The sequence below is a fragment of the Conger conger genome, chromosome 5 (genome assembly GCF_963514075.1).
Source record: "Conger conger chromosome 5, fConCon1.1, whole genome shotgun sequence".
NCBI lineage: Eukaryota > Metazoa > Chordata > Actinopteri > Anguilliformes > Congridae > Conger > Conger conger.
In genome coordinates, this window is record NC_083764.1 from 41,217,830 (window position 1) to 41,233,776 (window position 15,947).

The window sequence follows — 15,947 nt, forward strand, 5'->3', positions numbered from 1 at the left end:
TCCCAACGCCTTTGAACGGGCAGCTAATGACCAAGCTACAAAACAACGCCAGTGATTTTCAGATTTCCCCAAAATGGGTCCAGGCACTGAACACATGGTCATAAAACAGCAAATACCATGCACAGACGCTCTATGGAGAATTCCTACAACAAAAACAACAACCAAAAAAAAGCTCTTGGGAGTAGGTCTGAGATGTGCTGGGAGGGAGCCTGAGGTATGATGTGCAGGAATCTATATATGGGCCTTGGTACAGGGCTGTTAATCCCTGAAGAAAAGCAATTAATCTTACACACCCAGGCTATCCACGCCCTCCCCCTCTTTCTTACTCATCACTGTGGGGCATGCTGGGAAATGGTGGAATTAGCTCTACTGCATTAGTGTGTGACATGTGATCAAGTCCCTTGGTGAGATGTTGTGAAAGGAGACAATTGGCTGGGGATGCACCAAGTTCGTTACCCACTGTGAGTGACAGCAGCAGGAATTTCCTTGCTGGCAGTTGAGCTGAAGGGGCCTCTACAGGCCAGCTTTCAGTGTATGAACACGAGGAGCTGCACCAATCTCTACAGACCACATTGCTGTTGCTACCACTGCTCAGCTGAACCACACAAATTCAACATCAAAATCTGAGCAAGAGACAGGTTTGCCAAACTGGCACATTTACAGAAATGTTTCAGTGTGCACTCTCCCTGTAAAAACCATTTCAGTTCCAGCCGTGGCAGATGCTTGGCAGAAGGGGAGAGATCCACAGGTCCATCACTAATATGTCACACTTTAGGAAAGAATACTTCTGCAAAGGATGTGGTCCTGTTTCCTCACAACAAAGGAAAGTTTGGGCGCTCTTAACTTCTACTTCTAGCTCCTTGAAGGAACATTTAACAGGTTGGAATATCCTTAAAGATGGCGGACCTCAATCAATTTCCGGGTCAGGAGCAAGTAAATGATAAAAATGGAGAAAAACAAGCGATTGGAATGAGCTCATGGGTCAAAGCTTAGACTTACTAAAATCAATGGCTTGGAACATAATTAAGTAGTGGTCAGCTCAGTTATCACAAAGGGCCCAGCCAGGACAGTTGATGACATTCAATTCTCACATGCATGGAAGAAAAAACTAAAAATAACCCCGAGCACATGTGCAACAGATCAGAAACGATCTTCAACATGCAGGCGTGGATGTGTCAGTGACCACTGTCTGCAGAAGACTTCACAAACGGAAATACAGAGGCTGCACTGCAAGATGCCAAATCAGGAAAAAATATTTTTGTCCCAGCATTAAAGAGCATACAGTATAAAAAAAGTTATCCGTGTGGTCAGCACATTTACATGTTCAGTGCAGTCTGAGAGAATTTGGACAATGGTTCAATTTCTGTTCATTGGGCTCTGTGTTCCAGCACATTGGATTTGAAATGAAACAATGAACATGAGGCTAAAGTACAGACATTTGAGAGTATTTATATCCATATTGCGTGATCAGTGTAGGAATCTCCTTTAATACATAGTCCCCCATTTAAGGGGACCAAAAGTAATTGGACAGTTGGCTTCTCAGCTGTTTTTGATTAATCAGGTGTATTCAATTGCTTGCTTAGTGAAGGTATAAGAAAGCTTCCAGTATCTAGACTAGATTCTGGGCTTTTGATTGCCTATGGAGTCTGTTATTGGTCTTTGTCAACATGAGGGCCAGAGTTGTGCTAATGACAGTCAAGGAACATATTAATCATTTAATTTCAAATCCGACGTGCTGGAGTACAGAGCAGAACGGAAAATGTACCACTGTCCAAATACTTACGGATTGCACTGTATGCTTCAGGCCCACCCTCAACACCCGCTCCAGTCAGCAGCAGGATGAAGCCCAACATGGAGACGGGCACAATACCATGCGGGTGCTGACCTCACTATTGCTACGACAGGCCCCACAACGGAGCTGCGTACTGGAGTCACAACTGTACTGCAAGCCAATAGTACTGACAGGAATTTGCTCTGCTTTTGTGTCATAGGAAATGTGTCTGCTATTGCTATCGGCCTGCAAAGCAGGGACACCACCCTGTGGATCGGGCAGGATGTGCATCATAAAGATCGGAGTGGGGTCATCACGCAGAGAGCATGAAATCTCAGTTTCATCTGGTACACATTCAAATTAAGACAAGTTTAGGAATATTTTGGTTTGCATGTTGTCCTTTGTGCTTATCTTCGTTGAAGTACCACAGAATATTTTCTTGTAGAAATGAGAGGAAAGAACTAGTGAAGAAGAAGAAGTACTTAAAACTCCTTCAGGCTACTTAAACTGCATTTATTTCTAAACAAAAATGTAAGAAAATGCTTGTTTTTGTGAAGATGAAGGTAAGTGGGGAAATTAAAGCAATGATTACTCTCCATCTGGGTTGAAACCATCAATGTCACCGAGATGAAAGTAGTTTAATATGTTCACTCACGCATGAAGGGTAATATTTCTGCTTGAAACAAAAAACTGTAAACTGGAATTGTAATTCGATGCATTTAAATTCCTCAAGAACATCTGGGCATTGAACTTCAAACCATTTCTGACTGAACTGAACTGAACTGACTGAATTAAAATGGAATTAAGCACAATTCTCGGTACAGCAGAACATTTAATAAATGTAAAATGTGTTCCTTTGATTTTTATCTACCTTTCCTGAAACAGAAAGAAAGAAAACTGGCAGGTGTCTGCATTTTCCCTCCAGCCCATCATTTCACATCCAGGAAATTTGATCTCTGATCAGGATTCAGTGGTCACTGCTGCTAATGGATGAGGATGTGAATGAGCAGGGAAATGCTAAACCCTGGCATTGGACACCTGATCCTGGCAGAAGAGAGATTGTCCTGGTACTGAAGCTACAGAGAACACAGAAATGGCCTCTGCTGCATTGGAAGGGGATTCAGATGCACTCAGCATGCATCCGTTTCACAGTAGATGGCGGTATGCTGTTGCTAAAATTACATCAAATGTGATTAATAGAAACTCTGGAGAAGTAACATATCCTCCCAACACATGTCAATTCATTTTTGTACCCTGTAAGGGACACAAGTCTCGGGTTAATCTCAATAACCATACTATGCCATACCCTACACAAGGGATATTTAATTTTATTATATATATATATATAATATATAATTAAATTAAATATCCACAAAACAATAAACATATATATATATACTAAAGTCTAGGGTGCCTAAGACTTCCGCACAGTACTGTGTGCGTGTGTGTGTATATATATGTGTATACACACACAGTACAGTACAGTACTATATATATATATACACACACACACACAGTACTGTGCAGAAACTAAGTCTACTGTGCTTCACTTAATTTGATCAATTACATTTTTTATTGAACTTTCAATATTAAGAATCTTTCTCAGTGTGATTTGTATATATAAAAAATTTTAATTGATCAAATTAAGTCAATCATGAGGCTCCCACTTTGGCTGTTCGACAAATGTGTTTCAGTTCATTCATAATTTTTTACTTTGGCTGGAACAAAAACCAGAATACACGAGGGGTCCCCAGAACTGAGGTTGGGAACCACTGCTCTAGATGAAGTGGAAGATTCTGTATAGGTGGGTAGGTACAGTAGTGTGTGTCCAACACAGCATGAAAGACAATTCCAAGATCATGGCCCCCAGAAGTGCACACTCCTCATTGTGTTGAAGTGGTCACATTTCCAGATATCCAAAGCATATGAGTTTTGGTATATACGGCCCATGAAGAAAACGGGTAAAAGACCACCTACTGAATCATTATTATAAAGATGGCAAATGTCATTTTAAGCCATACCTTGATAAAACCAGAATTTTCCACCAATCAAGAGCTACACTTCTGAGCCAAGACTCGCTGTCTTAACTGGCTTCTTTCCATCCGTTCATTTGCAGGACCCCTACAATTCATCACAAGAGTTTAGCCACGTACATCAGACCATGGACAGTGTCCAGCTTGCATTCACGGCATATTCCTAGAGTCCCATGCAACGGCCACATCGCAGGGACAGGGAATCGATAAAGCGAGAGTCATTACAGTCTTAATCTTGCATCCTTTATTGCAAAACAAATTAACTGGATTCACGTCTCATGAAACAGTGCTTGGTCAGAGGCTTGTTGGTAAGGTGCCTGGAATTCCATTAAATTCTCGTTTTACGGGACTGCTGTGCTGTGCCACAGGGAGCAGAGATGCCTCCCCTCTCTGAGGAGTCCACACGGACACCATGCCCATTCACTGCAGCTTTTCCTGATGATGCTAACCTTGCAAAAGCTACGTGGCTAACACAAGCCCACATGTGCAGGGCCTACTGTGCTAAAAGAAGCACACATGAACAGGGCCTTCTGTGGAAACAGAAACACACATATACAGGGCCTACTGTGCTAACAGAAACACACATATACAGGGCCTACTGTGCTTCCAGTTAGTTCAAGTGGCTACCTGTAGCACAAATCATTTGCAAGAAATCTGAAAATATGTATTGAAAAATGAAAATGAGTACATCGAGTTGGCTACGTTGCCAAGTATAAATAAAATGCAATGATAATCTTGCAAAGCTTGAACAATTCACACTAAAGCTGGAGAATGAACCTACATCAGCTGTGATCATGTCCTCCGCATGCATGACAGGCGAACACAGGATACACATACTCACACAAAGCCATTTTTGTCATATGAGCAAGCTGGGAAGGATACGCAATGCTTTAAATAACATGCTCAGATATGGGTACTAATGTAATACCTCCAACAGCAGCATAATCCATATATGCAAAAATACATAGTGCTAATTACAATCATAGCACCCAGTCAGTGCAAATGTATTTATCAGTCAGAATAAGCATGCTGCAGCAGATATGGCAGTACTATAATATGCAGGAGCCCAGACACCTCATCACCACAAATAAAAAAATGAAGAGAAAGCATCAACCATGGATGCGGCTATGACGCATGCTGAGCTTCATATACGAACGCATTTCCACAAAACACCCATAATCCATTTCTTCTTAAGTCTGCGCTTAAACGTGAACAGCCAAGTTAAATATGTGCACATTTGAAATTCTACGACTACCGTTATCTGAATGTTCTCGCGCAGTGTTTTTTTTTTTTTTTTGCACATTGCATTCATTGTATTCATGTAATACAAGAAAAACGAAATGTGGTATCCAGTCTACAGGAATATTTGCTTATGAACCTTATTATTACAAGCACTTCAAACCCCACCCCCATGGGGTCATACAACCCTACTGCAGTAGGCTACTGCTTAGCCTCAACAAAGTAAATTAAGGGGGTGTTACCAAACCTGGGACAAATTGCTTTGTGTGATTTGTTTTAAACAGATTTGAATATCAGATTGAATATGAATATAAATATTGTGTGATTAATAGTGGAAAATTAAAGCATACATTTTCTCAAGTTGGGCAAATTTATTTTAACATTTCAATTACCAGGAAGATGTGGTACTCGTATATAAAATTGAAATTACATTTGGGCAATAAATTAGTGTTACAAATTAGTGCTCTCAAAATTTCACCATAAAAAGTAGATGAAACCGGAATACCCAGAAGCATCTCACCTCTCAATTTCTTCCACCACATTAAAATGTTGAATCTACAAGACTGTTACGCAAAGCTAATTCACAAACCGACACCGTCAGGGACCGTGCTTCCCTATCGTTGAAATTTGCGCTCAACTAAATTATATTTAAGCCATCTGTACGGTAACAGGATTATAAATGTCTTTTTCAATGACTGGCTGCACCAAGGTATATTTTCATTAGGGATTACTCAAGCGAGCGTGAAGCGCTCAGTAAGCCTTGACATGAAGGCAGCCCAAGGCTCTTCACTGACAGCAGCCCACAACTACCAAAGAGGACTACTCTATGGAAAGGGCTGCAAAATTGTGTTTTCTTGTAGTGCACCATGAGGCAAAAATGTCACAAATGCCGCAGAAGTACTCAAACTGCTGTTACCTGAAACGATACAGTACATATAGCCAATCCACCAGGTCAGGGCACAGATAAAAATAAACAAATGGTAAAAGCCAGACTGGTGTACACATCTGAAAAAGTGCAGGTGTTAAGAATGGTGACCCATAACATTTGCAGTTGTGCGTTTTACACCATTTGAATGTTTCGGAAAACACTTAAAAAGAGAGCTTTAAAATACAGCCTGCATTTATTTAAAATATGACCTGCACCAAACTGGATGATTTGAATGAAGTCACGCTCTATTGTTTAATTTTTTACGATAGGCTAATGCATTTGATTTGTTTTCAGGATGCATCATCTTTGTATTGTAGCAATTCCAAACTCTGGAACATCAAATAAAGTTACTGCACACTTCAGACAGCCTCTGAAGTTGTCTCCAATGCAAGACACAATGTAGCATTTCTCCACAAACCAATCCTTCATTTAGGCAAAACAACACACTTGTATTGCAAACTATTATAGGGATAAGTGTGATAAGTGTGATTTAAAGAGAGTGCCATTGAGTGCCACAGTATAAGCAGCATGTGTTATATAAGTCCATACAATATAATGCACAGAACATGTCTACAAACATATTTTTGGGTGAATCAGATGAAACGGTCCTCCCCAGTCACACAGAAAATGGATATCACCAGATCGCAACACTAGGTACACATACAGTACAGTTCATATGAACAACAATTTACTCAAGAAAAAAAAAATCCACATTTAAATATCATCTCATCTTCCACCTCATACTGAGAAGATGTGAGAGAATCCTGAAGTATAACTGAAATTTCTATGCTTTTTCAGACAGGGAATGGTTGTAGTATTCAGGGGGCCCTCCGTCAACCAATTGAGAGGGTATTCCTATTATCCAATAAACCAGTCTCAAAACACAGGGGCAGAATTGGGGGGTGTTCTCTGTAACTGCCTGCCCTCACTGCATGGCCCGCCTTTAGTGACTTCCGCCACTTGCTTTTACTTGGCCACCATACATTTCAAACTACTGGCAACTGTCTGCAATGTAGAATTTTAATTAGCATATTAGCCATTATCAGCAAGTCCACGAATAAACCAGAGCAGAAATACCAATTTTTAGCATGTTACCATGGATTACTACTCCAGGAGACTAACAAAAAAAAGCACAGAAAGTGGAATAGAGCCATTCTGTTTAAAATGGTTCTCTCGTTTAAATTATAACAAACGCATGTTATGACGTTTTGCATCTTCCGACAAATTACTCAATACTTAGAATATATCTATTTTTACAATTTTTTACTTTGGAATAAATACGACAAAAACACAGTAACATGTAAACAAATTTGCCCATAATTACAATAAAATAACAGTTACTGCTGAGCCAGCATATAAAAATAAATAAATAAAAAAAACCTTCCCGTTTTACACCGACCAGGGTTCATAATTTGTTTGGGAGTGTAATAGGCTTACCTTTGTACTAACAATGCACAGACAGTCCATCTTTTCGAGCAAGGCAACACCCTGTGATTCTCAGCATCTCATTTTATAGGTTTCCCATATGCTTAGAAAAGCAAAGCTGCCCAACAAAAATGTGCTGAACCAGTATCTGACAGTCCGCGATTTAGTGATGGTCCTTCTGCAATAAACTCGAAAGGTGAAAAAGTCCACATCTTATACTTTCTCCGTTTGTGGGAACTATTGTAAGAATGGCAGGGATATCTCGTGAATTACAGATTTCCCTATGATTGTAACACGCAGCTTGGGCGGTTACACGCTCAGATCCAGTCGCTCAGAACCATGCCAGTTCTGATGTTCAGTGACACGTGCAGCTGTGTTTATGCGGATTCATTAACCCTCTAGGCACTGGCTAGCTGCAGAAAATCTGTTTTCACTTTGGTTTACTATCAGTCGCGAAAATTCTGGATCAAGAAAAGCAATTTGTCTCATTCACCTTTGAGAGTAGGCTACTCAAAATAATGTCAGTTTGCATCTGTGCAGTTGCAAGCTTAAACTATTGCGCTGTTCAATGTTTGCAATTCCCCTGCAACGCAACCTACATTTCCCCTCTGAAATTGGCGGCATTTTCGATATCGGAGGCCTGAGAAACATACCAAACCCGTATTGGTCTAGGTATTTGACATGAACGACACTCGGGAGAACTCCGTTGAGTCTGTGCGGCACTTAGTTCAATGTATGCTTCCAAGCAGAAAAAGAGAAAAAATGTAAACGTCTAAATTGCTACACGCATGTTAACGCCATCATTTTCAACATTATAGGAACAAAGTAGACAAATTAGGTATTTTCTACATGCATTTCATTTAACAATTAGGCTACCTATTTATATTTGTGCACACTTTTAATTTCTTGGATTTGACAGTATTTGAAAACCGAAAGCTGAAGTTCATGCGAGTTGGAGAAGGAAGAAAGGCATAGCAAAATAATGGAATATTAAATATAATTGGTTGGTTTTGCTTAAAGTCAGAATAAAAATTTTGAATAGTTAAATTCTAAGGAATCAAAGAATTCGAATTCTGATTTTTTGTTTCACCCTGAAAGCTCAGTGCTGCAAAATGTTATATGGGTATTTTAAGTACATTGTTTACAACGTCACCAGATGATACTTTTCCTTTGAATTCAGTTCTCCACCAACAGCTCAGTTTTATTAAATAGGTAGCTTTCTCCCTATTTTTAAAATGACACCAATAATTTCACATAACAGAATAATTTACAAAAAACATGTAATTTATTTATATTGGAAATTTGAATCGTCAGATAAAAGTATTGGATTGTGCATTTTGGTATGTGTATTAATTCCTCCTGGCAACCACCATAATTTCTAATGTAACATGGCAAGCATAGATACTGAAAGTGCCTCAATAAAAATATTAAGCAGCATGAGACATGTGGCGTAGTCTGTAGGGTGGCCTGCTGTGAGCTATACGATTCCCCCACAAAGAGAATAAATAGCATTTCCATGTCAAATGGTCACATTTTTTGAACACCAAAATCCAAATGTTCATTTTTTGAGAACAAAAATTTAATAATACATTTATTAATTCTACTTTTCTTGAACTTTAAATGTTGACGAGCCTTACAGTGACCATCTTATAACAAAATATATGTTAACTTTAATAATAGCAGTAGTTCATAAGCCACACTTAATCTTTGGGTGATACTTCAGACCATATGTTTTTATGGTCTATGGAGAAACATGAATTTGCCAACATTGAGTAATTTTTACTACAATGCAAAGATAACCTATTAGATTGCCTCCACATGGTAAAGCAAACCCTCAAGCAAATTTATTCTCAATTCCTTTCATGGAACCTATGGTCCCGTAAAATGCCAGAGAAGAGAAATAGTTTAAGTCGAATAGGTCATACAGGTGTTCAATGATCCCTGACTTCATTAAGGAATAGATCTGCATAATTAACTACTTTCATATGAAACAAAAATCAAGAAGTTCAGGGACCTGTAAAACTGCATGCATGAGAAAGCAGCCTGAATAATGGAATGGAGGTTTTTATAGCTGGAAGCCTAATGTTTTTACCAGTATTCTTTGACAATACCCTTCATTGCGACTTCTCTTACTTGGATAATGAATAATACCATGGCATTACTTCACTATGAAGATCCAAAGCATAGAAAACCCCAAAAAATATAATTTCCTGTTGATAAGCTGCATCAAAGTGGTTGGAACACATGATCCAATAGGGCTGGCAGGCTATTGTTTCCATAGGTTTTTCCTTTTCCTTGTAGTATCCCTCCTAAAACTCTGTAGATAGACATACAACTGTTTTCTCAGAGGTCAGCATTTGGCAGGCATTTCAAACTATATTTGCAAAACTATTTGGAATAAACATTTCAAATTAAAACAATTCTACTAATGAACAATAATGGTTAATTCAGTGCCATTAATTAGAGGAGTTTTCTGAAGACATATCAATGCACACAAATTAAGATTTACTTCCAAGATGCAATAACCCTGTGTAACAAGCCACATTCAGCCATTCAGACAGCACCTTTCACACTCCAAGTAAAGAAAAGAAAAAGAAAAAACATCAAAGTCCAGTTAACTTGATCACTTTCTAATTAAAACATAGAAACAGAAATGCCATTTTACATACACAGAATGAAAAGGCACTTCTTTCTGGTAAATATTACAATATTGTAGTAACACCAGTGTGTGCTATTGAATAGCACAGCCAAGAGTACGAGTTCATGCTGTGTTGTAACTATATCACGAGGTGGAAAATTGTCAAATGTCCAAAACGGTGTTCATTTCAAGCAATGGGACCCGCAGTTACCCCGTGTTCATTACCACTTTCCCATTAACACCGGTGTAACTTCCTGGATTGACTCTTTTTTCACATTCTCAGATTCTTCTAATGTATGCAAATTGGCTGTTGTGAGGAATACAATAAAATTAATTCACTCAACATTCTGTTTTGATCTTAAAGCATAATCATACTGAAATGTTGCAGTATTGCTAATTCAAAACACATAGGGAAAAGAGCCCTGTGAAACAGCCATAGGATGCCTCTCCACTCACCATACAGTGATTAGCAACAAACAGTGCTGACAGCCAAATGGAAAAAAGGATATGAAAACTGGTTTAAAAATGGCTTCATTTACGATTCAAACACTCCCCATATATAATTTATGACTACACTCAAAAGTTGGCACTGTTCCCTTTATGAAGTTTAGAAATGTAACAATATTTCCAGAGCATGTACAGCAATAAGGTGAATGTTGCCTTTAACACCAATTTACAGAGGAGACAGTGGACCGAGCAAACAAGGAAAAGCTAATAGGCATTGAGCTATTCACAGAAAGAAAAAAGAATTCAGAGTACATTTCAGCACCAAAATGATGAGTTTTTATGAAAATGGAACTCAAGAGAGCATACCTGATTCAAAAAATGATGGCAAATAACCACATTTTTAAGAAGTCTTGAAACAGCTTAATTAAAAGCCATGCAATCTGTGAATCACTAACATATTAGTTGTGCATGAGTGAATCATAGTTTGTCAATACAAGCATACTAGAATAACTAACACTGAATACAGTGCTTGCTCAACTTCAAAAACAAGTGTAAGCAAAAACTAGTCTTTTGCATTATGTTTGGAGATAGACTTCTTTTTAGTTTAAAAATAACAGCTTAGATGTGATACAAGGCAACAATTTTAATGCAAACGTATGCAGCGGAGTATACAATATGAAATCTGATATGGCACTTCCCCAAAAAATATCTCACAAAGGCTGATCTAATGGCCTAAACATCATATTTCACAGCAAGACTTATTAGTGAGCTTGCTAAATATGTGGGTGTGATAGGGCGGTTATTTGATTTGCTTCAATGCCCTAGGGAAACAGTCATTAATATGACACAGATGCCATTGCCAGCTATTGCACAACAAGCAGCGCCCTGTGCTAGATGTTTATTCTTCGTGGACCCCTCAGAATAAAGCTCTGAGGTATATACAGGTGGAGCTCACAAATAAATTGTAGTTTCTTTTCTGCGCCTGATCTTTCTTAATTAGCATTATTAGCTTCTATCCAGATTAAAATAAAATGTACAGCATTACATTTAAGCATTCATTTGGAAAGCAGTATGGTAATTACGGAGGAGAAAAGGCACTTGTGTCGTGCTGCTGTACATTTCAGACGTGGAACAGATGTTCTGCGAGCCTCCATTTTGTACCCGCTGTGATGCAGTCTTGTTACAGCTGCTGGAGAGTCAGAGGGTGAGCATGGACACCCCGCAGTTTGTGCTGAGCCCCCATGACTTCACTTTGATAAGCAAGTGCCATGATCATAGCAGCGCAGATTCATCCTTTCCATTATGCATAGTCTATACTCAGTATCCTGTCCAAGCACCTGATCAATTAAGGATGCTGAAACTGTATAGGTTCTTTCATTTATTTTTTTACCCCTTAAAATAAGGGTCCACATACTTCACCGGTCAGTCTACAAACATCAACTAGTTGAAGTTCTGGGATATGAATATGGGACATTATTTTTCTTGGCCTACATAGCAATTTGTGTACCAATAGACCCCATCTTGGACTCAGCGCAAGGCGGCGGCAACTTACTTTGCGACTTATTTTGCATTTGAATTATCAGCTGTGAAAACTAGAAACTGAAAGAAAAACTAGAAAATCTAACCACGCCCTAAATGTATATAGACTTGGCCTCTATTTTCATAGTCCTAACGCATTGTGGCTTAAGATTGTAGGTCGTGGGACTACTGGATGGCTTGTCCTGTTAAGGCAATGTTCAAGAGTGTGGATGAGCTCCACCATCTGGTAACAGATCCAGACCGTATCAAGACTGACTGGGTGGTAGCAGCACATGCATAACTGGCTCTAACCTTTCCCAGGGAGGGAGGACGGTCATGATTATGTCTCATCAAGGCAGAGCAGAGCATTCACTGCCTTTAAGCGTTGGTCCAAAACTCACCCCTTTAGTCAATGCCTCTTTAGCTGAGCGGTTGCCCTGTCACTGCATGCAAATGCTCAGGTTTGTTGTTCTTTTCCACCTGATATTTTCTTTCCATTGGAGAGTTTTTCCTCACCGTTTTTCTTTCCAATGGGACATGGGGGGGTGGGGGGTGGGGGGGGGTTCAGGTTTCCGGTTTTTCACCATAAAGCATCTGTGAGAGTGTCTCTGTAAAAAGCGCTAAACCAATAAAACTGAATCGAATCGAATTGAATACTTTCAGAGAAAGCAAAGAATCCACAAAAGAGGTTGCAATAAGCACTGCAGCACAAGTACGATCGGACATTCCAGATTTGGGAGAGAAAAGGGGGTAAAAGCATGTATTGCACAATAGTGTACATCATCTTTCCATAGACATTATAATACTTAATTTAACAGCTCAAGGTAGGGGTAGGAACATGTGATTGAAACCGTTGTAAAGCACCTTACATGGGCCCTCCCTCCCCATCATCTCAGCATGTCAAGACTGCATAGCAGCAGACAGTAAGAGACGGGAGATGGAGCAGCCAGTGCAAACATCACGTGACCCACAGAGTGTGGCACAAACTACACCGATAAATATTTTATGTGTCCAAGGTTCTGTGACTAACATTCCACTTCAAAGGGAATCCTTCTGCCCCTGCCGCCTGTGTATCTTGCAGAAGAAATGTAAACAAATGCTACAAGACATTCTGTGTCAGCATTTTCAGACCAGCAGAACCAAAAAAAAAAAAAAAAAAAAGGATGTTTTTGTTTTTCCTAGGATTCAGGTAGTTCAAGCTATGCGTGCAGAGAATCCTCAAAATCGGAATCCTGCCAGTTCAGTCGGTTACAACATGTCCCTGAAAACCAGGAGAAACCTACTGTCTCAGATGAGTAACTTATCAAGAGCCGAAGCAGTGGTGCATGAGGTCTTGAGAGCTTGGCAGCCTGGCGTGTTTGCAGGCCACTGCAAGTGCTCTATACTGTAGGTGAACACTGCAATAACAGCTACACAAAGGACTTGTTTTAGCCAAAGTCCTAAAGGGACTTTTGGGACAAGGCCTACATGCACAACTGCTCCACAACATCAACCACCACCAACCCTTTAAAAAGCTCAAGCCTCCAATAACATCCACCACCCCGTCAGAGAAGCACAACTGCAGTCTACATGTTTGCTGGCTTCCGCTCCTAAGGAACTACTTGGACAATCAGGGGGCTACTGGGTAGTGCAGTCCGTAAGAGTGCATGAATATTTTAGCGGCCTGCACATAAATTGGTTTGCCCCATGACCGTACCATCCTCATGTGAACAATATTTGAAGTGAGTGCTGACCAGCTAGACGGGAGATGTGCAACCCTGAGCAGAAACTAGCATCTGCAGATGAATGGACCCATTCGTGACACGTGATCCAGCTTTGACGGAGTCCAACCGAGGGGGCGGGCCCGGAGGTGGAACCCGCAATGGCACACCAATGACGCGGAGGAAGATGACATCACCAAGGCATGCGACAATGGAAGATGCCCAGCTGACTTACTTAGCGCAGTACTTACTTGCCCGTCCAAGGTAGATAATGATTGCTTTCCTAGCACATGTAGTATTTCGTTTAGTAGGGGAGACTCCTGAAGAGGCAGTGTAATAAAAGAGGGAAGAAAAACAGACATTCAATTCTGAGGGATTAGCACATTCCATACCCACACTCATCATTCACCCCTGCTCATTCACAAACAATTCCATATGAAATTCATAATCATGATTCTATCATTAACTGGTAAAAATATCCCCAGCTCTGTGGGATGATGGTGAATACTGCATTGCAGGGTTAAAACTGAACAATTATGAATACGGACTTCATCAACCAAAAACACTTCAAAGGTGAATTTAATGGTTAAAAGAGGCAAAACAGGGATTTTCAAACATGAACATATTGAACGAATCACTTACTTGACGCACTCAATGACATGATTGCGAGAGAGCTGACACAGAACTAAGAATCCTTCTCCTACTAACGAGTGCCGTGTTAAAATCTCATGCATGGTTCCCCAGCGTAAATGTACTTCTGGCCTTTATTCAGAACATTCTTCAGCAGATTAATCGAGGTCCAAAAAAGGGTGGTGGGGGGCAAACAGACAACAACAGCGCCAGTTCCCAAGAGTGAGAGTTGCTCAGAGATGGAATATAGTGCGGCATTCAAACGACCCCTGGGAAAGCACTGGTACTTTACTGCAGACAGGTGTACTTTCAAATGAATGGGTATGTGTGCACTTGTGAAGAAAGCAAATAAGGGGAAAGTCCAAGAGTGCTTTGCATCCCTCCACTAGAGCACAGGGAAGAGGTGACACAGGGCGCCATAAACCTACAGTGGGAGGGTGTGACCCTGCGATATAGAGTCGAATAGAGTTTATTCTCATCTAAATAGTTCCCCCTCTCACTTGTGAACCTGTCACCAGTCGCTCTTCACCTAAAAATGACCAAAGACTGAGATGGCCAGTCCACTGAAATAAAGAATAATAAAATAAGTGATTTCATGATATCAGCTTGAATAATCGGCTGAAAAACACAGGTTGTATAAAAGGAGCACAGGCACCAAAATGTTTTCAGGACAGTCACACATGAATCAGTAAATGTACTTATCCACTGAGAGGAAAATGAAATATTAACCAATTTTTTTGCCAAAAATAAAAGTGTGCTATGTAATTCCAAGAACGTACGGCACAGTCTGTTTTACATTACTCCCTTACATTTCATGATTGTACCAATCAGTGCCATCTCACAGTGATGTTGCAGCCATTCTCAGTATCTGTAGATTTCCCCAGAAACAAGAAAAACATATTTTCCGTGCAGCAATGAGGGTGGTGTGCGACACTTCTATCTATAGATAGAAGCAAGCTTTTAATAATGAGCTTGGAAGACCCAGTAGTTTGATTTCCAGACTGCTTTGGGGAATGACAAAGCCAGTAAAGTGTGGTACATTATGTTATTCTTTATGATAACCAGATAAGGAGAGCCATAAAAGCCATGAAAAAAAAATCTATCTCCAAAAGTCTTCCACTACTAATTAAATGAGATGGTTAATCACTCGTCCACATTGTGCACGGTTCATTGGAAGCCTAAGGGTGGAACAAATAAGAAAAATCATAAGCTCCAGTAATATCAATGTTTGTCAATAACTTTGATATTACTGCTGTTCACCCTACTGATAAAATGAAGAGCATGTTTTCAGAAAGGCCGAATTTTCCTCGAGCCATTGCAGCCACTGTTTCTGATACACCGTTGAAATAAGCAGTATTGCAGTGAAATTACATTCTGTCAGCAATATGCTTAAATCTCCCAACAAGTCGGCAGAATAATTCAATTTTTCCATTTACAGCAGAACTGCATTTCATAAATGCGTTCTATAAGCTGGCGACAATTCAAGTCAGCAGTTTTGGTTTAAGAATGAGGGAGAGATGAGGGAAACGTAACCGGGTTTTATCATGTTTCATCAAATAATTCATTTCCGTTCTAGAAGTGAAAGCGCAAGTGTGGCCTTGCTGCCATGTTCCTGCGT

General features: G+C 39.9%; 1 protein-coding gene across 15 annotated transcripts in view; it reads right to left on the bottom strand.

The window, feature by feature from the left end:
- The window catches only part of dlg1b (discs large MAGUK scaffold protein 1b), a 144,701-nt gene that overhangs the window by 110,380 nt on the left and 18,374 nt on the right, over positions 1-15,947 (bottom strand). For 10 of the 15 annotated variants that reach the window (XR_009708754.1, XM_061242024.1, XM_061242034.1 and 7 more), the window contains exon 4: positions 13,951-14,019. The exons of the other annotated variants lie outside the window; for them this stretch is intronic. Coding sequence is in view for 9 of the 10 variants with exons in the window: in XM_061242024.1 (XP_061098008.1) it covers positions 13,951-14,019 (69 nt within the window). In the remaining variant the exon portion in view is untranslated. The remainder of the gene's footprint in view (positions 1-13,950; positions 14,020-15,947) is intronic. 15 annotated transcript variants of the gene reach the window in all.